This window comes from Trichosurus vulpecula, chromosome 6 (genome assembly GCF_011100635.1).
Source record: "Trichosurus vulpecula isolate mTriVul1 chromosome 6, mTriVul1.pri, whole genome shotgun sequence".
Taxonomy (NCBI): Eukaryota; Metazoa; Chordata; class Mammalia; order Diprotodontia; family Phalangeridae; genus Trichosurus; species Trichosurus vulpecula.
In genome coordinates this window covers 59,250,480-59,274,550 of record NC_050578.1, presented here as the reverse complement: position 1 = coordinate 59,274,550, position 24,071 = coordinate 59,250,480, and the positions used below count along the sequence as shown (strand labels likewise).

At 36.8% G+C, this 24,071-nt stretch overlaps 1 protein-coding gene across 1 annotated transcript in view; it reads right to left on the bottom strand.

The window, feature by feature from the left end:
* The window catches only part of BMPR1B (bone morphogenetic protein receptor type 1B), a 210,160-nt gene that overhangs the window by 22,419 nt on the left and 163,670 nt on the right, over window positions 1-24,071 (bottom strand). Inside the window, exons 4-9 of the mRNA XM_036764077.1 lie at window positions 23,788-23,890; window positions 23,092-23,194; window positions 11,131-11,227; window positions 9,218-9,356; window positions 6,071-6,263; window positions 3,321-3,618 (exon numbers count right to left, since the gene is read on the bottom strand). Of these exons, the coding sequence (XP_036619972.1) occupies window positions 3,321-3,618; window positions 6,071-6,263; window positions 9,218-9,356; window positions 11,131-11,227; window positions 23,092-23,194; window positions 23,788-23,890 (933 nt within the window). The remainder of the gene's footprint in view (window positions 1-3,320; window positions 3,619-6,070; window positions 6,264-9,217; window positions 9,357-11,130; window positions 11,228-23,091; window positions 23,195-23,787; window positions 23,891-24,071) is intronic.

The following is a 24,071-nucleotide window of genomic DNA, read 5'->3' as shown; positions in this document are numbered from 1 at the left end:
TTTTGACTTCCCTAAATCCCCAATGTAAATAGTTATTTCAAATTACATACCACCAACTTTTGGAATATTCATCAGTTTAAGCAAAAAACTACAGAGTAATACGCCTTTGTCTTTACAGAAACTAAAATATAAATGGAGAAGAGTTGAGTAAAATATCTTATTAAAATATGGATGGGTCATAGCACACTGGTCCTCTTCTGGCTATTAAGACAGGGCACTGGAAAGTCAATATATACCAGGAAGAAAGAAATGCTATTAGTGCTTGTATTCAGATACTAACAAATGGTAGATGGAGTTAATTATTTATTGGACTAATTATTAAGTAGAGATTTTAACAAATCTGTCTCTTCTCTACTAGCTTTGGTCTTTTCGGCATTTGACTTTGAATCACAGGAACTCTGCTGCTTCCTACCTGTGAGACTTGGGAAAAGTGACATTGTCTCTCTAGAGTTGTAGGAGCAATGATTTCTTGAATTGCTTTAATGACAATTTCATCTTTCAAAAGATGACAAATCCTGAAGTTCTACCCAGGATATGGCTCTCACTATCAGAGAGAAACTGACTGCTTGGTGGAAATGACACTAATGTTGGAGGGAAGATTAAAATTCCTCTTAGAGTTTGTGATAGAAATGGAGAAGAAAGCTGGGTATAGTGGGAAATGCATCAGAGATTTTGATAAAACGCATTTCAAAGGGTTCAGAGAAAGACACATTCAAACTCATATACATTATACAGGGTAAGTCAGTTCAAGCAAGATGGGAAGCTCTGGGAAATGAAATCCCACAGACACCAAAGAGAAACAATTCTAAGAAAAGGGAAAGGAAGATTTGTCCATAGACATTAAAGTGGATGCATAGGGAACTCAACAACCAACTTAAATTTTTAAAAAGATATATAAAGAATATGGGAGTGAGGGCAGGCAATCTAGTTATTTATGTTCTCTAGCAACATCCCCTTTGTTTTCTCTGAAGAGAAGAACCCTCTCTTAAAAAAACTGAGGGTGAAGGCAGAGCCAAAATGTTAGAGAAAAGGCAGGAACTTGCCTGAGCTCTACCACAATCCCCTCCAAATAACTTTAACACAGAGCCTCAAAATGAATTCTAGAGTGGCAGAACCCACAAAAAGACAAGGTGAAATAATTTTCTATGCCAAGACAACTAAAAAGGACTGCTAGAAAGATCTCTCTCAGTCAAGTAAAATACGAATGCAGCCCAGCACCAGTGGTCTCTTGGTACACAAGCAGGAGGTCTCACCTGAGCTTTTTCTAAATAAATGTAAGACTCTGACAGTGATACTCTTTGGAGAAGGTAAGCAGAAAGAAGCATTAATACCATCCTCTGGGTGAACCATAACAGAAACACAGCATCTTAAAGTGAGGCCTGGGTTGGATGGACTCATGTTTATTCAGCCTCCAGAGTGAAAGGAATCTAAAAAGACATATTTTTTCCTTCTAAGTAAGATGGTCAAAAATAATTCAGAACAACAGGGAAAAGGAAAAGGGAAAAAGCATTTATGAAGTGCCTACTTTGTGCAAAGGACTGTGCTAAGCATTTTCTAAGTGTCTCATTTAATCTTTAGTTAAGTACCCTTATCAACCCCATTTTAAGGCTGAGGAAATTGAAGCAAACATCTATTAAGGGATTTGTCCAGGGGCACATAACAATTAAGTTTCTTAGGTGAGATCTGAACTGAGGTCCTTCTGACTGCAGGGCTAGTTCTTTTTCTACTCTATTACCTATCTCCCTCTAAGAGGAGTGCCTTATACTAAAAAGAATAAAACCTGCAGCTGAATTAGATCATTCTGGGTAGGAAATCCATACTTGTTTACATAAATTTTAAGGGATTGTATGAGGAAATCAGTGTGGATAAAAAAAGCAAAAGATCGGTGTAAGAAATCTTAGACCTTGTCTTCTGCCTCTGTTGCTGCACACTTTTAGGTATCTCCAATGTAAAAATCAAGATAAGGAATGAGTTCTCACACAACCCATATAAATAAAGTTAAAATTCTGAAAAAGGAGTCAATATACTATGTTTGTACTAAGTCAATTTTTTGCCAAAACATAAATACATTCTGGGAAGTTGAAACACTGAAGAAAAGTGGGTGAAAAGTACCCTTAAATGGGGATTGTCACAAGTCAACAAGGCTGAAAACTACATCCAAACTATGAAATTAGAAAACTGTAGATATTTAGACCCCAAAGATCATTGAGTGCAATACCCTTATCTTATGAATGGGAAAACTAAGGTCCAAAGAGAATAGATGGCTTACTCAAAGTCACACTGCCAATCAATAGCAGTACCATATATGGTACTCCAAATAATTAAGACTTGTACATCCATGTGTGTTACTCTATACAAAATGGATTGTCGTGTTAGTGGCAAGGTTTGTTTCGGTTAAAGGAACATTCCTTTACCACCCAGTCCTTGGGTACTGAGCTACGTGATGAGTATATAAGAGTGAGTTTCTGCCTGCAAGATGAATCCATAGGGCCCCAAAAAAGAAACCACTTAAAACATCTTCCTCATAGGAACTGAGTAGGACTATACTTCAAAACATAAAATAGATTTAACTTCCAGAGACATTTTAAGATCTGAAAAGAAGAGGACTCTTTAAGCTTTCTAAGACTCAGATAATTGCTTCTTATTTTATATCTAACTAAAGTCCCTTGATGTGAAGATTCAGCCTATTTCCTCTTTATTTTCACAATTTTCAAAAGAGCCCTTTGTCTCACAGCCATCTCTTTGTTGCTTTGGAGACCCCAATTTACTGAGCTCTTTTTCAAATTTCATTTTCCAGCCTTTTAGCCATCATCATAGTTTTCTTTGGAATGCTTTTCACATTTTTCATGCTAGTCCCCAGGCAGGATGCTGAAAGCATGGTCCTCTGCTGATGAGAGAAGGAAGAGGAAGAGGAGGAGGAGGAAGAGGAGTCGAGTGTGTTCTCTACTCTCCATAGCTCAGATCAATGATGAAAATAGTAAAGTTATTACTGCCACAAAAACCTTTTTAGTTGCAAAGAAAGTTCTTTAAATAAAAAATGGAAATTTACAACACTTGTCATTAGTTGCTGAAGTGTTGGAAAAAAAAAGCACATCCAAATTATGCAATTTGTAAAAAGCAAGATGTGATATATGGGAAGGAATCAGCTGAGAAGCAAAAGGAGAACAAGGTTCTTATTCATATTCTTGCATAGAGTCTCTGTGAGATCTTTTGACTAGTTATACTCTAAACAATTGGAGCAGATCATCTATCTCTAAGGTACCTTCCAAGTGTAACATTCTATGATTCTAAGACTCTTGTTCGGCTGCTTTGATACTAACCTAATAAACTTAACTGCCAATCCCAGATCAGCTATACAGCATGCTCCATTTTTCTTCACCAGGATGTTCTTACTTTTCAGATCACGATGTGCAATTGCTGGTTTTCCTTGAGTGCTAAAGATCTCTGTATGTAAGTGGCATAGGCCACTGACTGAAGAATAGGCCAACTTTAACATTGCTTTCGTATCTAGGGTAGTGGACTTCAGATAATCATACAAGGACCCATTCTCATGGTAGTCTGTGATTAGGTAGAGTTGGGTCCAGGATCCTGTGCCTTTGATATCTGCAGCAATAAATCCTAAAAATTAAGGAAAAGAAGAAAGAAACAAAAAGTTTGGAGATTAGTATTTTCTCAATACTTCCAATGACATAATGCATATCGTTTAAGCTCAGTAGGAGCCATGGGTTACTTTCGTTTCACATGTATTTCTGGAGTGTGATTAAAGCTGTAATACTATTAAGTTACCAATGCCAAACAAAACCAATTAAAATAAGGACATGAATAAGTAAAATATATCATGTGCAATGGGCAAATTTTTTTCTAGGGTGTGCCAATTTGTTTATGTTATCGTAAATATTGTAATTCATGCAGAAGTGCCAACATAGTTTAACCAGGAACAAGTCACACAAATCTAATAGATAAAACAGAATTCCGTTTTAACAATTATAACATTCTTGTGGAAAACATGGAGAGATGAGTCTAAATGATAGAGCTAGGAAGAGTAAGAAAATGGTTCAATGACTGGATCCACAGATTACTCAGTTATTAATGGTTTACTGTCAACTTGCAAAGTCTTCAGTAGAGTGTCTAAGGAACCTATTCTTGGTTTTCTTCTGTTTAACATTTTTATCAAAGACAAGATAAAACATGCAGATGACATTCTTAGTGCACTAATAGAAAGCATAATGCTGGTAAACATAGCTAACATTGGTTGAGAGTCAAGATTCACAAAGATTTTGACAGGCTGGAAGATTAAATCACATCTGATATTATGAAATTTAATTATCTTTATCAGAGTTTATTTTTAGTTCATGGCTTAACAATAGTAGAGCAGAAAATCATGTAGGACTCTCAGTGGATTGCACACTCAATTAGAATCGGCAGTGTGGCATGACCGCCAAGAAATAATTTGAACTTAGACTACTTTAAGAGACATGGTGCTTGATAGAGTTGCATTGTACCCTACTCTGGTCATACCATAATGGAAGTGATGTGTTCAAATCTGGGCATCATTTTCAAAGTTCGGTGAAAAACTGGATGGCACTCAGAGTGGGGCAAGTGGGATGTTCAATGATTTTGGAATTCATTAAATATGAAATCTAGCTGAAAGAACCAGGGATATTTGCCCACTGAAGACTTGGGAGCGAACTTTGGGGTAGAGTGGACAGGATTTCCATTTTTAAGTATTAGATATCTGTGTTTAAGTATCAAAGGGGTATTCATGTGAAAGAGAGATTAAACTTGTTCTTCTTGGCCACAGAACACAGAACTAGGAGCAATGGGTAGAGGTTATAGAGATATAAATATCACTTGCAAGAGAAACTTCCAAGAATTAGAGCTACCCCAAAACAGAATGAGACTCCTCCTTACTGATGTTCTTTTAAGAAAGGCTTAGTAGACTGATAGGGTTCTTTTTCAGGTATAGGTTCTTTTCAATTTTGAAATTTTATGATTCTGTGAATACAAGAAAAATTCACAAAATAAGGACTAGGAAGAATTAATCCATCTAACCAAAGTAATCTGTTCGGAAACACTTTTTCTGTGAAAAATTTGAGCTGGATCGTTTTACTCTAAGATAATTAAAAGGAAAATGAATTCTTGATAGAAATAAACTGTACAGATAGAATCCTTGAACTGTTACCTAGTCATTATGGACAGGAATTGCTGATGCACTCTGTAGCTGGGCCAATATTCAATATGAGAACAGCAGGCTGGATCTCATTTAGGAAACTGCCCAGCAATTTCACTGGTTCTGTTACTCCCTCCTTCAGAACTTATCTTTTTAACACCAATATTCCCCTAGTGCTGTTATATAGATGCGGATCACAAAATACCACATTCTCACAACCACGCGAGAATCAAAACTGTATAGGACACAATGGGAAATGCCAACTTTGCTTTGGGCAAGAGAAGTGATGTGTAAAACACAAGGATATTTATTTATCAGGGGAAGGAAGTGATCTGGCCATATAATGAGGGCAAAGGGCAACAGATGTTCAGCTCAAGTGCTACAATGGGACCCTTGAAATATGAAGAGACTCAAAGGAAGCTCTTTACACTTATAGGGGACCTTCTATGGATAGATGTGAACTGTAATATGAAGATAAGCCATGAATAGGCTATAATCCATGCCAATGAAAGAAATACCCATCCTGATGAGATCACTGATCCCCAAAACAAAGAAAAAGAATTTTGTGTAATCTTGCCTAACTTTGAAAAATGTACTTCTGTTAAAACAATAGGACATGAGATGGTTCTGAGATTACCTGAGTACTGATAAATTTTAAATTCCAGTCTCCCAAGCAATTATTTTTCTTAAAGGATCCCCCTCCTTTCAGCCTAATATCTAGAAATATTCTGACCACGTATTCTGAGGACACAGGAAGAGTAATTGCTCAGCCAAGGCCAAGAAAACAAGGAAGGACAACGTTTCTAGGTAGTTCACACAAGTTGATACACAAATAGTACTAAAAAAAAGTTTAGAGCAAGAAAACAAATGCAGAACATTTCTATACTGATTTTTACTCACCCAAAATATTTTCATGCCTCATCAAGACTGTCTGATATATTTCCGTCTCTCTGAACCAGCTGGCTTCCTCAGTGGTGAAGAACACTTTCACAGCTACCTTTTCACCGCGCCACTTTCCCATCCAAACTTCCCCATAGCGACCTTTTCCAATCTGTTTGACCATCTGAATCTGCTTAGCTATAGTCCTTTGGACCTATTAAATCCCAAAACACACTGTTGGTATATTCACAGCACAACATATTTGTTTAATCTCTCTTGAATAGAAGCAGTGACTACATATGGTAACATATACTTGGGTTGTAGCTTTTCTTTATACAGACAAAGCCATTTCAAGATAACTTTACATTATTTCTTTATTATGAGACAAGCTTTTTATTTACTGACATTTTGTTGGGGAAAAAAACCCTAGGTTTTGTAACGACCACGAAAAGGGAAAAAGGCTTTTTATAAAAGAAAGTTTCTAGTAAGACAGCCTTACCTTCATGCATTTAAGTCATAAAGGGAAACGATTTTAAAATTAGTTGAAAAAGCAATCAGCAAGCATTTTTTAAATGCTTACTAGGTACTGGGCTAGGCTATGGCAGTTTTGCCATCAGCTCTGTTAGATAAGAACTACTATATCACAGCATCTTGCATGAGGACCCCACAAACAAATATCTCATCATCGCCAAAAACACAGACTCTTCTTTTAGTATTTGCTTTATGTTGAAAAACCTACTTTATTACTCAAGATGGCTGCCTAGTCCAACCCTACTCCCTTTGTCACCCTAATTTAGAATGAGTTTAGAATCTCAGATTCTTCATGAAGCCTCAAAGGGCCATTGGATTTAGAGCTGGAAGATACCAGAGAGAATCTAACACTTTCCTTTTAAATCAATTAATCAACACATATTTATCAAAAGTGCCTACTATGTGTCAGGCAATAGGAATACAAAGATAAAACAGTCCCTGACTTCCAGGAGCTTACATTTCTTTGAGGGATACATGTACATATATATGTTTACATATGGAATATATACACGATAGAATATGTGTGTGTATGTGTGTATACACAAAATTTGAAAGTTGAAAGGGACTTCAGCAGCCATCTAGGTCCAACTCATACAGAAAAAGAATCCCTGCTATAACATGTCCAACAAGTGGTCATCGAGCTCTACATCCAAGGAAGGGAAACCTACCAACTCATAGGGCAGGCCATCTCTACTTTCAGAAAGCTTCAATGTTTCAGATATTTTTCCTAACATCAAGCCTAAACTTGCCTCTTCTGAACTCTCTCCAGTTTGTCAACCTCACTCTTGAATAAAGCACCCGGAGCTGAACACAAATGACCCAAAAGATTTGACAAGGTGAGGATGCACTGGGAATGCCCTCTTCCTGGAAGCTAGGCATCTCTTAGTGCAGCACAAGATCTCATTCCTTTTACTTTTGGTCCACCTGACACTGCTGACCAGTATCAAGATTGCAGTCCACTAATGCTTTCTCAGACTTGTCTGTTCTTGCTATCACTACCTTCTACCCCCTGAGTGAAAGGCAGAGGGACCCAAGACCTCTAAAAACCTCCCTTTAAGGAGAGGGCTCAGCACAAATGTATTTTCATTTCCCACTGAGCTATACTACGTTGGGACTTCTCTACCCTGTCAAGGATTTGGTCAATCTTCTTTCCACTCCTGTTTTTCAGCTTCCTTTTGTTTATGGTCTTCCCTCATTAGATTTTAAACTCCTTGAGGGAAGGGATTATTTTTCTTTTTATGTATTTGTATCTCCAGCATAGTGCCTGACACAGAATAGTTCTGATTGTAATGTCTAACCCTTATTCCTTGATCTTCTCCACAAGAGTATGAGAAACTTTAATAAAAAAATTTGAGTAAAATCTAACTAAATCATATCGCTTGCATCCTCCTCAATTACTAGTTAAATAATCCTATCAAAAATGAAGTGAGATTGGTACATTCTAGGGACAAGGGACATCTATGAAAAGGCTACAATTTTTACAACAAATTAGAAAATGAAAAATTTTTAAAAAAAAGAAATCAGAGCATCTCAGAGGTGACAGTGAGTAATGACAGAAGCTATAGACTAGAAAAGAGCCAACGGAATGAACAGCTGGTGTCTAGGGCCATCCAACAAAAGGACAAATCACCTAACATTTGAACATAAAAGTGAATTATCAAAAAAATTAATGTTTAATATACTTTTAAATTTAATAAGGCAGTAGATCCAGAGGTAGTATTGTATAATACATAGATAGCTGGCCTTGGGGTAAGACAACCTGAGTTCAAGCCCTGCCTTTGATATATCCTGGCCAAGTGACCCTGGTCATATCCCTTCACCTCCCAGAGCCTCAGGTGTCTCTTGAAAATTACTAATTGCAGAGCGCATACTGACCTAAAGCTATGAAATAATACATCTGATTAAAAAAATAAAGTGAGGACCTGGTAGTATGCTACTATACCGAGACAAGGTATGAGATAAATGCAGTTAAGGACAGAAGTCTGACCTCAATAATTACACATGCAAAAGACAAAAATACAGGTTTACATGTCTCATTGAGGCTAAAGATTTTTTGCTTATAAACCTGCTCTACTTCCCACCCCACAAGCCCTAAGAATCTGTCCTGTGTTTCCCTCATTAAAGCAAGTGCCTTGGATTCCCCACATATAATCTCCAAGGCTAGCACTGATGACCATCAGAAAATTAACCCTCTCCTAAATGGAAAAGTCAGGGACTTCACCTTGAAATTTGAGTCTTGAGGCTGAGACAAAGCCTCCCTCCCCAATGTGATGCTTGGATAGGAGTTACATGTGATTCCTTTGGACTTAAGAAAGAGGGCCAAGGAGAGAGTAATGGAACCCTTAGTGAATCCAGGGTGAATATGGTTCCATATGTAACATTTCCTACTCTGCTCATGATCAGAAAAGGCTAACGTCTGGATTGTAATTCTACCCTTGCATTAAAAAACAAACAATCACATTACCCTCTCTAAGTCAAGAGGTTATCAGCACTGTAACTGAGCTCCCCTGTCTACCTAACATAAGAGGGCTCTTTCCCTAACCAATGCCCTACTTGTTTCACTAGTAAACAGACACCAGGTGGGTCTTGCCATTTACAGAAGTTATGGTTTAAACTCCAACACTATTCTCCTCATACCAGCAGAGGGAGCCCTGATCCACTTCCTGAGCTCTGAGATTGTTCAATTAAATCTTTCAAGGATTCCCCTGGAGGGATGTAAGTCTCATCCTGTTCCAGTCCGATGCTGTAACGAGGTCTAGCTTCTTGTCTTTTATACCTAAAGATGTAAAGAGGAGATGTAATTTAGTTACCTAGGTACAGTGATAGGTAAAAACATTGCATGGAAAATAATTCATCGATTTCACTTCAGCACTTAAATCATTACCTCCCCAGTAGTCAATACAATGACTTATAATTTTTCCAGGTGAAATAATTTTATATTTATTAAGCAATCTCCATCATTTGCATTTTTCTCTTTTCCTATAGTTCGGGTTCATGCTTCAGTAGTTTCATACTGAGTGACTTAAGGAATCATTACTAGTGAGAACTGATGTTTTGACAAATTTCACAACTTATTCCTACACTATTTCATTGTATACCACTGTATTTTATATTATCCATAATATATAAATTATATATATATATATATATATATATATATATATTATACTGTATGCCACTGAATTCACTGAAAGCTTACACTCTATTTATTATTATACCAATCCATTTATTATGTACTTTATTTTCATATTGAGGGTAACAGAAGAGGTCTAGAAATTGGAAGGGACTTTTATTCCAAACTCTTCCTTTTAGAAATGAGTAAACTAAATCCCCTGGAAATAAAATGCCTTGCCTGGGGTTACTCAGTGTCATAGGCACTGATCCAAAGTCATCTGACTTTAAAGATGGTGCTGTTTTTGTTGTTCCAAAATACCTTCCTTCTCAAATGCCATCCAGTCCAATTGGTGCCTGAACAAGAATCCCCTTTTCTAACACCCATGATGAGTGTTGATGGAGCTTTCGCTTGAAAACCTCTAGTAAAGAACAACCACTACGGCCCAAGGATGCTCATTCCATTTGGGGACAGTCGGGAAAATAATTATAAAACAGCTTTTCCTTCTATCAAACCTAAATTGGCCTCATTGTACCTTCTGTTAATAGCTGCCAGTTCTAACCTCTGGGACCAGATAGAGAAAGTCTAATGTCCTTTCTTCAACTGTCAGTCAATATTTGAAGATAGTTAAATTATCTCTTACTTTTCTTCCCCCCCCCCCCCACCACAGATAAAGGCAGAAAATTTTTAAAAGTAACATGGACAAAAGATATTAATTAAATCTGCAATTAAGCTTTAAAAACACATTTTACTTGTAGTTTAATTTTCTCTTATTCCAAATCTTTTATCACAGATCATAATAAATAGATGAATTAAATCACTTGAATTGCAATTTTTTATTTTTTAGAAAATTAGGGTGGCTGGTGTTCGTCATAAGAATGTCAGACTGAAGGCAAGTAGTAAGAGCAATAAAATTCCTTGACAAGTTATCAATAGCCTTATCTATTAAAGTTTAATAAAGTTATTTTGATCTTATAAATTATATTTTGATAACCAGTAAAACTTTTCCAAAAAATTCTTCAAATACATGGGGTAAGGAAGCAAATCTCGCTTTTTTCTTACAGTGAGAAAAGTTGACTTCACTGATTAAGCTATTCTACCCAAAAGGCTTTCAGTAGTTCATATTTATATATCAAAACTTCCTGTATCAAATAATACTTACAAAATAACTATGTAATTTCAACATCTTCAGCAGTACAAGTACTTCTGGCTTCCATTTACCTCACCATTGGAGCTGATATTAACAAATTGGCGTTTTTTTTTTAAGGAAAAAATACTTAAATTATTTTTATGAGCCTAGAAAATGAGGTATCTATTTGGATTTTTTCCAGGCAGTAAATGCACAAATAAAACCTTACCTCAGCCAAACACCTAGAGTATTGGCATTCAGAAGCTACCTCCTGCACAAAAGAGCTCTACCTACACGACGGAGACTTACCTGAAATAACAGAATAGTATTATAAGGATCAGAAGGAAGCTACAGACTGTCACAGATATCAATATGGCCTTATGGTGTATGGATCCATCAACAAATTCTGAAATTAAAAAAAATGGGTCATAATATAGAGAAGCCTTTAACCCCAAGTTCAAAGGCAGCCACTCTCTAAAAACTGCTTATGATATTTATTTTCTGGCAAGTTGTGAAAAGTTCTCTCAATCTTTGATTTCAAAAGTAGCAAAAAACAATTCTTTGCCCCTCTTCCCTGGGGGAGTTAATAATCCCTTTAGTTTTGTATCTTTTACATGGGGGTGAAATGTCCTAACTGTTGAATGAGCGAGCAAATGCAAGAGAATGCATACCCACTCTATCTAGCCATCTCTGTGCAATGTTCACATCCACTCTCTTCTGGAAATTTTGGTGCTTTTGTCTCTAATCACTAAGAACATAATTGAAAAAGCTTCAAACTGAAAAGAAAACAGGGTATTGCGGAGGCAGAAGAACTGCTTATGGTTATGCACTAAGCTATATACTATAGAGAGAACTTAGACGCTAGATAAAAGAATAGCAGTTAAGGTACCAGAAATTCACAGAAAACAAAATTCAAGATTTTTAGGCTGCAATACACTACAAAGGCCCATGGTACCACACCAAAAAAGTACAAAAATGTGGTTAACAATGAGTCATTAACTATCAACAGGTGTCTATTAAGGTTCACAATGCAGCAGACAGTGTTAAGATACAAACATAAAAACAAAATAGTCCCTACCTTTGAGAAGCTAATATTCTACTGGAAGAGATACCCCTTCACACATAAACATATATACAAAAGATGTATAAAATAAGTACAAGGGAATTTTAAGTGGGAAGGATACAACTGTGTGAGGAGATAATAAAAGGTTTCAGGTAGAAAGTAATGTTTGAATGAAGTTTGGAAGAAGACAAAGGATTCTTTGAAGATAAGGTGACAATGGCCAGCACTCTAGGCGTGGCAGAGACAGGACAAAGGCAATGGTCTTGCTTAACCGAAATAGCAAAAAAGCCAGTCTGGTTGGAGACAGAGGGTGAAAAGTGAGATAATCTTTGTCAAGCCAAGGTTGTGAAGTGTTTTAAAAGGTAAACAGTGATATCCTCCAACTTCATTCAGCAGCACATCAACTTTTGGATGATTTTGATCCAAAAAAAGGAAGAAAAGAAATACTGGCCCTTCCCATAGCAAGGGACACGTCTTTCACAACTATTTCTGATCACACTGCCTCCTATTTTCCTTAGCAGAACACCCCTCTATCATTCCACCCACCTTTTCAATCTCCTACTATCTACTATTTCTTCCCTAATGTGTACAAACACAGTCAATATCTATCTGACAAAAAAAAGTCAGCAACCTCATCAGATCCCACCATTCTTGCTGGCTATTGCCTTGTATCTCTCCTTTTCTCAGACAAACTAACTGAAAAAGTTGTCTATGCTTGGTGGCTTCACTTCCTCTCTTCTGAATCTCCTCTGAACTCCTTGTAACCAGCTTTCTGACATAATTCAACTGTAAACACTCTCTTCAAAGTTGACAATAATCTCTTAATTACCAAATCTAATAACTGCTTTTCAGTCCTCATCCTTCTTGACGTCTCTGCGATATCTGACCTCTCAGTCCATCCTCTCCTACTGGTTTCACTTCTCTCCACTGATACCATCCATCATCCTAATTTAGAATTCCATAACCTCTCACCTCAACTATTACAATTGCATCCTATTTGGTATCCTTACCGCAATTCCCTCTCCATTCGTATCCTTCACATAGCCACTGAAGTGATTTTCCTAAAGTGTAGGTCTGACCATATTATCTTCCCTCCCTAATAAACTTCAGCAGTTCCATACTACTTCTAGGATCAAATATTAACTCCTGTGTTTGACATTTGAAGTTCTTTACAACTTAACCTGTCCTACCTTTTCAGTCTTTCTAAACTTTACTTTCCCCTATAGACTTTATCGTGTAGCCCCAGGGATGGGGAACCTGGGTCCTAGATGTTACATGTGGACTTCTAGGTCCTTGGGTGCGGCCTTTTGCCTGAGTCCAAGTTTTACTGAACAAATCCTTTCATTAAGGAGATTAGTTCTGTGAAGTTTGGATTCAGTCAAAAGACTGCACTTGAGGATCTTGCGGGCCAAATGTGGCCTTGAAGCTGCAGGTTCCTCACACCTGTTCTAGCCAAAAAGGGATGTTTGCTATTTCGTACCCAAGATAAACCATTTCCCATGTCTAAGCCTTTACACTATCTTTCTACTTCACCTTCACCTCTTCAAATCCTTGATTTCTTTCAAGATTCAGTTTCAACAATGCCTTCTATGTAAAGCCTTTCAAGCCCATCAGTTTTCCTCCAAGTACTGATGCCTTCCCTCAAGTCAAGTCATAGGCATTTATTCAGCCCCTTCTATGTGCCCTTAAACCGTACCAAGCCCTGAAGACACAAAGGAAGACAAAAAGGAATAAAAAAGTCCACCTTTCCTTGTTCACAAAGAGCACACTGTGTAATGAAGAAGACAATTTGCAAACAACTATGTACAAACAAGGTATAGATGAGATAAAGAGATAATTATAGAAAAAAAGGCTGAACAAGTACTCGGTGACCTTAGAAAAATATGCACAAAATAATGAAAAGCAAAATGAGTGGAACCAAGAGAACACTGCATACAGTAACAACAATGTAGTCTTAAAAACATCTTTGAGCAAATAAGCCATTTTGACTATTATAACTACCCAGATAATTACAAAGGACATATAGGAAGATGCTATCTGCATCCAGAGACAGAACTGATAAATAGATGTAGAGAATGATTTTATACACACACACACACACACACACACACACACACACACACACACACACACACACACATATTTGTGCCTAATGGTAGCCATCTCTAGGGCGGGAGGGGGGAAGTAGAAAGAAAAGGAAAAATATTTACATGATAACTTTATTATAAATTTAAAAGGAACAGCAAATTGTACATAATAGATTTGCAGTTTCATGTGCAATCACTGTTTTCTGTTCTACTATATCAGGGCTGTCCAACCTTAGGTTTTTAGTGAAACAACAGACAATATATATTGATTTGCCATTTTAGTGAGACCTCTGCGGTAGCTCGCCTTTGTTTACTAAAGCATTTATGTAAATTTCTATGCTTGTAGGCTGGCCGCATTTTGGACAGCCCCCTATTACATTATGGAAATGCTTGTTTTAGTCCATAAAATAAATATAAAAAAAAGAAAAAACTGTTAAGGAATATTGAAAAAGGTTTCTTGCTGGTTTTTAAAGAAAAAAATGAGATTTTTAATTTGGACCTGAAGGAAGCCAGGGATTATAAGACAGAGATAGCAAAGGGAAAAAATACTAGGCATGGAGGACAGCTAGAGTAAACACATGGATGGCATCAGGAGACAGAACATTGTGTTTGAGAAGCAGCAAGGTGGCCTCCCTCCCGAAACCACCTTGTATTCTCTAAGTTCTTATATAATTAGTTCCCCTATTAGAGTATAAGCTCCTAGAGGGCAGCTATTATTTTTCTTTTGCCTTCATTTTCCCAGGGCTTAGCACAGTGCCTATACCAAATAGCTGGTGCTTAATAAATGGTTGTTGCTTGGTTGAATTAAATATTTGCCTCTATGTCTTGTTACTAAACTGAAACAAACTACGAATCATTTTTTGGTAAAATTTGATTGGTTTTTTGCGTTAAGTTTTTCATAATATCCAATTTCCTTAAAAGCAGGGTGTATTTTAACATTGAATGAATGCAGAGAGAAGATCAGAAAGCCATACACTATTGGTGGAATGATGATTGGTACTTCATTTTGAACGAACTTTACATCCTAAGGCTCTAAGTTTTTGAAACAACTTTTTACCATTTGACCTTGAACCTGTCTTGTTTCCCCAGCATATTGCTTAGGTATAAGACAAAGAAAATAGGGTTGAGGGGAAATGCTACATCATCAGAGGAAGTCTGACACCTCGTTTTAAAGGCAATTCCCAATGAATTTACCAATGAATATCACAGGCAATCTCATAATAAAACTATAGTTATGTTGGAAGGGGTTTTAAAAAAGGACATCTATAACCTTAGTCTGGAATTGTTTGGTTTTGTTTTTCTTTGCCAGTACCTCCACACCTATTGTGAGTATGACATATAATGCTTTGCTACTCATTATTTTTAAAATAAAAGTTTATTTAGCATGGGGGAGACCAAGGGGAGAAGACTCGAGCATGATTGAATAATTTACAAAGAATTTCTAAAGAGATGCAGATTTTTATTAGCTTCAAGGATTTTTCACTCGACATTCCTTCTCCCCAACTCTCTGCCTTAGGACAGGCTGTCCTTCATACCTTCCTCATCTCTGACTCTTAAGATTCCCTATTATCTTTCAAAGCTCATCTCCAGCTCCTCCTCACCTCCTACACCAGGCCTTTCAAGATACCAATATATTAGCTGTATTTATTTTTTATATATATTTTACATACTTATACTTGTACACATTTTGTCCCCCAACAGCATACAAGCTCTTTGTCTCTGTATATTTAGTGTCTAGTGATACCTTTCACTAACTAAAGATATATGTCTGTGGAGAGAAACAAATCATCTATTGCCTCTGTTCCAGGGAGCTTTCTCATCAGTCTCAGGAAGTTTGTGGGAAGAGTTACACCAGCCTAGAGCCTGGCACATAGAATGTGAGTAATGAATATTTGTTGAGTAATTGAAGAAGTTATAGGAAGTGTATACTGGGTAACAGATGCGTGTGTGTGTGTGTGTGTGTGTGTGTGCGCGCGCGCGTGTGCACATGTGGTTATCTGACATGCCTGAAAACTTTTAGATCAGAATTATTTATGATTAACACATTTGTCATGAGTACTCTTGGGACAGTAATACTCAAGATAATCCATGCTTAAGCAAGCAAAGGTTCTTTTAAAAATGACAATTTTTCCCCCTCATGAAAATCTGGCAGACCAAAATGATCACATATATTAGACAACAGGATTCCTAATTAATTTTTTAGAATACAGAGTTTTTTGTTACAAAATTAGCTCTTTTTTCAATTTCAATTTTATTTTTTTCCCCAAAAGAAAACAGATTACAGAGCATATGTTTAAAATAGAAAGAAGTCAAAACCACAATTACGTCATATGATCAATACATGAACAAAAAAATAATTTGGGTTTCACTGCAACAGAATATTGGGAAATTTCTTCTGGAAATCCCCAGGCTCATTGCCTGTCAATGTAAATGGTGAATAGAGAAAATTGTGAGGCCTCTATTCTTTCGCGCCCCTCTGATCACATTTCAGATTCATGAGAGCAATGAGACAAGAAGACTCCTGAGGGATCGTGCTTTACTGTCATTCATTTCAAAAAAAAATTAATAGAAGACCAAGTTTACATTGCCCGCCCCCTTATTCCTATTACTTTCCTTGTCTTCTATCATGAATCAGTGATATCCACCTGTACACTAAAATCCACCAATTGTTTCTGCTGGTCACACCAGTCATGTTTTCATCTACCATTACCTGTTCTTTAGGCATTAACAATGTAAACATTCAAGACACTGGCATTAGCCTTTGAAAGGAGATACTACTTGATGCCTATCCAGAAAATGATACGACACACCATTCTTACTGAGGCAGCAAATTTCTCTTACCATGGCACTCCAAGTAAGTGAACTGAAATGGAGAAGCCCCCAGTGAGGTCCTGTTCACTACATAAGAGGAGATTTACTAAGGACCTAATGTGGTTTTAGGCCCCAACAACAGTCAGTTAATTATTTCCCAAAACAAGAACATATTCTACACCTATTCCTTTTTTGTTTCTTCAAATATCAAATGTACTTTATTCCTATTTTACTTTTACTGCATGTAGAAGTTCTCTGTGTGTGTGTTAAGTTCTGAAAATGATGAGTCAGGACCATTTAATAAACCTCCAGCAAAGACAAATGTATCTTTGGGATATCGTTTCCCTATCACCAACATAGCCGAAGAATGAGGCTCTGATAAGCAAATTCATGTGCTGCATAAGGTGGAGATAATTACACAAAAGTTGCTTGTACTCTATTAAATTTAATGAATAATTAAAAAACTTTGCAGAATGGAAATTCATGTGTGTATATGTAAACATATATATATACACATATATATACACACACATACACACATATATGCATACACACATACTTGATTGTTTGCATTTGTTGATTGCCAATTTTATAGTAAAAAAGAAAAAAATTGGGGCAGCTAGGTGGCACAGTGAGTAGAGCACCGGCCCTGGAATCAGGAGGACCTCAGTTCAAATCTGGCCTCACACACTTGACACACTTACAAGCTGTGTGACCTTGGGCAAGTCACTTAACACCAATTGCCCTGCCCTCCCCCTGCAAAAAAAAAAAAGAAAAAGAGAAAAAAAGAAAAGAAAAAAAATTAAAAACAGGAAGAAGGATTTGGGGACTAATCTTTCAAAGTGAAACAGAGGTTACCATATTATCCTTCTATCTGTTTTATAGTAGCCATGGCAAGAGTATGTGAGGAGAGAGTTTGTGTAAGCCATTATTTGAAGACTTTCATTTCTCATTGGAAATTACAGAGAGAGAGAGAGAGAGGGAGAGAGAGAGAGAGAGAGAGAGAGAGAGAGAGAGAGAGACAGAGAGAGAGAGGAAAACGTGTATATCAAGGAAGATAAAGTATAAAGATTATTTTCCTCAGTCTCTAATTAGAGGGTAAGTGATTTGTCCAAGTTCACACAGCCAGGATCCATCTTGGGACATATGCTGTCACACAGCGGGACCATCACCTAGGATCTCCTAGCTCCTAGCCATTCTTCTATATTGCTTCTGCAAAGAACATTATAAAATGGTCATCTCTATATTGAAACTCTTATGTAGAAATTTCTAATAATCTAATAATCACTTAATTGGAAAGAGTTATACATTCCGTACAAATGAATTAGGGAAAACAGGTAGGAAATGGAGGCTAAGAATCTTTTGAACAGTTGTCACATTTTCTTCCTAATCTTCAGCCACCATGTCTTTAAACTGTCATAGAAGAATGAGCACTTTTTTCATAAATGAACATGTTAAAGCAAAAGTAAATTATTTTGGAGGATGAATTTCCTCACAATCCCATCAAACTATTTTGGTTTTTTCCCAAATTTCGAGGACATAATGATCTGATCTTGGTGAAACAGTAAATGCTGAAATTTGAGTCTAGAAGGCTCAGTACACACATCCAACTGCATTATTCATCCAAGCTTTTGCTTGGCCATTCATTACTAATGATACAAGCAGAAGTCGGACTAAATCAGAATGGACATCTTTGTCCTTTCCTACCTACTGCAGCATTACTTAGATTTCTAACCACATCATCTATTGGTTATAGTAAAAGTATCACATAATTTAATGATTGTTATTGTTTCCTTAATTTTCCAGAAGGACTGGATATTATAAATTCCCCCAAAAGACCTGGCTGATTCTCTTCAACTAAGTACAAGACATTTTCTTCAATGACTTCTCTTCTCCACAAATGATTAAAGACTTGTTCATACTTAGTTTATACCTACTGCTGATGGATTGATTTAAAGGACAGCCAGCAGTTCATACCTAATTTGTGCCGTTGAATAATTATGTAATTTAATCAAAGAGATTTATCACCTGGTAAAGGTGTTAGAGAATAAAGCATTTTGAAAATTAAGTTAATTGGGATTAAGAAGTATAAATCAATTAGGTTAGATGAAGGGAATATATATGTGTGTGTATATATATATATATATATATATATATATATATATATATATATATGGAGAGAGAGAGAGAGAGAGAGAGAGAGAGAGAGCGCAGAGGGTGAGTTGAATATGAAGGGATGATATCTAAAAAAATAAAATCAAATTAAGGGATGAGAGAGGAATATATTGAGAGAGGGAGAAAGGAAGAGATAGAATGGGGTAAATTATCTCACATAAAAGTGGCAAGAAAAAGCAGTTCTGCAGGAAGGGAAGAGGGGGCAGGTGAGGGGGAATGAGTAAATCTTGCTTTCATCAGATTTGACCTGAGGAGGGAATAACATACACACTCAATTGGTTATCTTACCCCACAGGAAAGGAGGAAGGAGATAAAAAGGGGGGGTGATAGAAGGGAGGGCAGATAGGGGGAGGAGGTAATCAAAAACAAACAATTTTGAAAAGGGGCAGGGTCAAGGGAGAAAATTGGATAAAGGGGGATAGGATGGGAAAGAGCAAAATATAGTTAGTCTTTCACAACGTGATTATTGCGGAAGTGTTTTGCATAATGATACACATGTGGCATATGTTGAATTGCTTGCCTTCTTAGGGGAGGGTGGATGGGAAGGGAAGAGGGGAGAGAATTTGGAACTCAAAGTTTTATTTCAAAGTTTTTATTTCAAAACAAAAGTTTTTACATGCAACTAGGAAATAAGATATATCGGCAATGGGGCATAGAAATCTATCTTGCCCTACAAGAAAGTAAGGGAAAAGGGGATGGGGGAGGGGAGTGGGGTGACAGAAGGGAAGGCTGACTGGGGAACAGGACAATCAGAATATATGCCATCTTGGAGTGGGGGGGGAGGGTAGAAATGGGGAGAAAATTTGTAATTCAAACTCTCCTGGAAATCAATGCTGAAAACTAAAAATATTAAATAAATAAATAATGATTTTTTAAAATTAGGAAAAAATAAAATTAGGGGGCTGGTCTAGATGATCACTCAAGTCCCTTCCAGCTCTGAACAGAAAAAAAATAGAAGTGTAGAGCACTCTTCTTACCTAAGCATCTGGCTTATCCCTAAATTACAACTTAATTCAAAGACCTCTGAAAAGTTCTTCAAAGTGGAGAGCACTTCCTGTCTGATAGTGCTGGATACCTAATCGTGCTCAAAATTACTGATAGGATACTCCGCTCCCCCATTTAAAAAAATGACAATTAATATCCTGAGACAGAAAATCAGCTGGGAAGCTACTTTTGTCTCATTGCTACCTCTTTAAATTAAATTTTACCTCAAGTATTGAGAGGTTGTAGAGAAACTGGTACCCTCAGGCTCAATTGTGGTAGAACTATAAACTTGTAGAATCTTTTCAGAGAACAGTATGATAGTAAAAGTTATGAAAATAAACTAGATGAGACTTGACTAGGCTAGTTTTAGTGGGCAATTTCAGGGTAGCATTCTCAAAGCTAAGGGTCTTTGCTTCTTCTGGGTATGCTCAATAAAGGTTCAATTTAGGGGTTATTTTAGCAGCAGCAAAGTCAATGTGGCATGATGGGAAGATGGCTGGGAAGAAGCATGATGGAGGTCTGTGGCTGTTCAAAATATATTTGTAATAATAATACTATAATGCTTATATATTAAAAGTCTATAAATGTAATACTTATGCAATAGAACAATTTATTAAAATGATGTCATTTCCATTTAAGGACAATTCTTACATTGATAGAGGCAGTCTAATCCAAACCTATGCTTGAAAAATAATCCCTCAGCAGCACAGATAGAAGTGGTCATTTTTTCAGCCTTTGCTTTAAGCAAAGACCTTTAGGGAAGAGAAAACCACTACCCCCAACAAGCCCATTCTATTTTTGTGATCACTCTAAATATCAAGAAGGATTTTCCCCCTTATATAAGAGGGGTGGCCCCCACCCATAACTTTAAAAATACTGAAAGCACAAACATCTTGAGGGAATCAATTAGAGGCATGAACTAGGCTGATTAGGGCTTAGAGCCTTCACTGAATCAAGGAACCAAATAAGCAAAGGCTTTACTGTGAAAAGCCCTTGATCAATGACTCAACACAGTGAGTGTGTTGATAGTGGTGGGAGAGATCTGGCCATACTCTTTAGATTTTGTATAAAATATCAAACCTGTTTATAAGCTGAAGATTTGAGAATCTAGTAAAAGAGAGTAAGGAAGAGACTGCAACAGCTGAATCAGACAGAATTGAAGCAGAGGGACAACAGGTGAAAAGAAAAAGAAAAAGTAGGACTGAGCTGTGGTGGAGAAAGTCAAAGCTGAGAAGGGACACTGGTCATACAGACATCTCAAAGCAGAAAGGGAAGGCTGGAACCACCAGTTGTATTCACCTCCTCAAACATGTAGGGAAGTTTCAATAAAATGTCAGCTTTCCTCTCCCACCCACAATGTCTCCTTTTCGTTCTCCTCTATTAAGAGATACTTTTTTAAAAACATACTCTACTTGCTTCTTTACCCAAATATTATCGGTAATTTAAATGTTCCCACAACAAAAAAGAGGACAAAGGTAAGGGCAATACAGGTGGAGAGAGAAGGCTAATTCGAGACTACTTTCATTTTCCCCTTATAATACAGTAGAGAGTAGAGCAAGCTTAGAAAGTAAGTTGAGAGACCCAATTAAACAAAGTCATCCCAAATTACTTAAGGATGAACCCAGAATGAAGGCAACGAACAAAAGAAAGATGGAAGAAATCAGAGATTTTTCTCCCAAACTCTTTTCACTACCTACCACTGTTGCCTAAAATGGGTTTATAGACCGAATGTACAAAAATATTTGTAGCGGCTCTTTTTGTAGTAGCAAAGAACTGGAAATCAAGGGGATGCCCATCAATTGAGGAATGACTGAACAAGTTGTGGTATATGAAGGTAATGGAATACTATTGTGCTGTAAGAAATGGGGAAGATATGGACTTCATAATAACCTGGAAAAACCTACATGATATAATGCTGAGTGAGCGGAGCAGAACCAGGAGAACACTATACACAACCACAGACATATGGATTCTATGATGACTAACCTTGATAGACTTAGCTCTTCTCAGCAATACAGGGTTCAAAGACAACTCCAAAGGACTCATGAGGGAGAGAGATATCTACATCCAGAGAAAGAACTATGGAGACTGAATGCAGATTGAGGCAAACTGCTTGCTCTCCTTTTTTTTTCTTTTGTTTTTTTTTTCCTCTCTTTTGTTTTTGTTTTTTTGGTTTTGTTTCTTCTTTCTCATGATTCATTCCATTGGACATAATTCTTCTTTACAACTTTACTATTGTGTAAATAAGTTCAATGTAAAGTTATATGTAGAAGATTTGTTGGATTCCATGCTGTCTTGGGGGTGGAGAGGGAGAGGAAGAAACTCTGGAACTCAGGTTCATGCGGAACTGAGTGTTGTAAACTAAAAATAAAAAATCTTAATAAAAAATGGATTTATAGAGGTATAAATGGTAAAAAAAAAGGAAGGAAGATTTGAAAAGCACAAGATTAGAACAAGTGTAGATAAAGACAGTTGTGTTATAGGGAAAACAATTGTGAGGGCTTTGAAGGATCAATTCATGTGATATTTGGCAAAAGAGCAAAAAAAAATCTTAGACTTCAATACTATATCCCTCCCACACATGAAAAAAAAAAACTCAGTCATTCAGGAATGTCCGACCCTTCATGACCTCATGGACTATAGCGCACCAGGCTCTCCTATACTCCACTCTCTCTCAAAGTCTGTCCAAGTTCATGTTTGTTATTTCCAAGAATCTATCTATCCATCTCATCCAATTTCTATATGCTATAAGCTTCTGAAATCTTGGTGGAGGAATAGAGAAGTAAGCATGGAGAAATGAGAAAAGCCAGAGTGATATTTAAATAATTTTTTACAAGTTAATTCCATGTGTACCTGCATAACAATACTTTTACCACCTCAATTTTCTTTTTTAATCTTTTTTTAATAAATTTATTTTTTATTTTTAGTTTACAACAATCACTTCCACAAGTTTTTGAGTTCCAAATTTTCTCTTCCTCCCTCTCCTCCCCCCTCCCCCCAAGACAGCATGTAACCACTTCATTTTTCTATCTCCTACTTATGGCAATGCCTCAAAGTTCTGGGCATGTTCACATCTGCAGGGATTTTTAAATTGTTTTGGATATAGTTTTTGAGCATGGTTCACTCTCTAAATTCTTTCTTCTCTCTTACCTCGATTTTTCAATGGAGGAAGTGTAGGATGAAGGTCTTTATTGCATTCATTCCGTTCTGTGCAACATTCAATTGACCTCCTTTGGTGAGGAATAGGAGTGTCCTATAGCAGAAGCCAAATATAGGAGCAAATATTAATTAACATTTTTCTCTAAAATTCAGAAAGGACCTTTAATTTCCAACTTGAGTGAGTCCTTTTTGGTACTTACTTATTATGCAAATAAATCTACTGGATGTGGGATTAAAATAATCCTTTTAAAAGTAATAACAATGGTAGTTCCTATTGGAGACCATCATGCAATGTTCTGGTGAAGTTTTCACATTTTACTTCAGGGGTTAATGTAGTTATTTTATTTACAATTTATTTTGAATGGCTAGACTTACTTTAAATTACCTACCTCATCTAGTGGAACCCTCAGGAGAAATTTTGACAGAATACATTTACCCAAAATAGCATATGAATAAGAAATATGAATGAGTGAATAGGCAAGGGTTTCATTCTACTGAAAGTAATAGGAATATCTGTCTGTAAAAGCAGAAAATACACGGGAACGCGCAGGGATTTCCAACTATTTTGTCTTTCCATTATTAGCAGATGAAATCTTCCTGCTTCTTTTGAACTAAAATTTGGCTAATTAAATCACAGGTCTAGTTAAAAAAATAATAAACCAAGCAGAACCAAATGTATTCTCTTACCCGACACTGAAAATCTGAGCCCTCTAATCCTAGACATCCCGAAGTGACCACAGGCATCCCAGAATCATCTTCTTCTATCATAGTGAAACAGTAGCCATCTGTGCTAAAGATCAGAAAGGAAAAAAAATAAATGCGTATGTGTAGAGGAGGTTGCTCTAACGTACACTGGGGAAGGGGCAGAGAAATGCTTCTGAATTATTTCCCTTGAAAACAGGATCATTGCATTGTACCATGGAATAGCTCATCTTCTCTTGATATGCAAGGCAGATAACTTTAGCTATCAC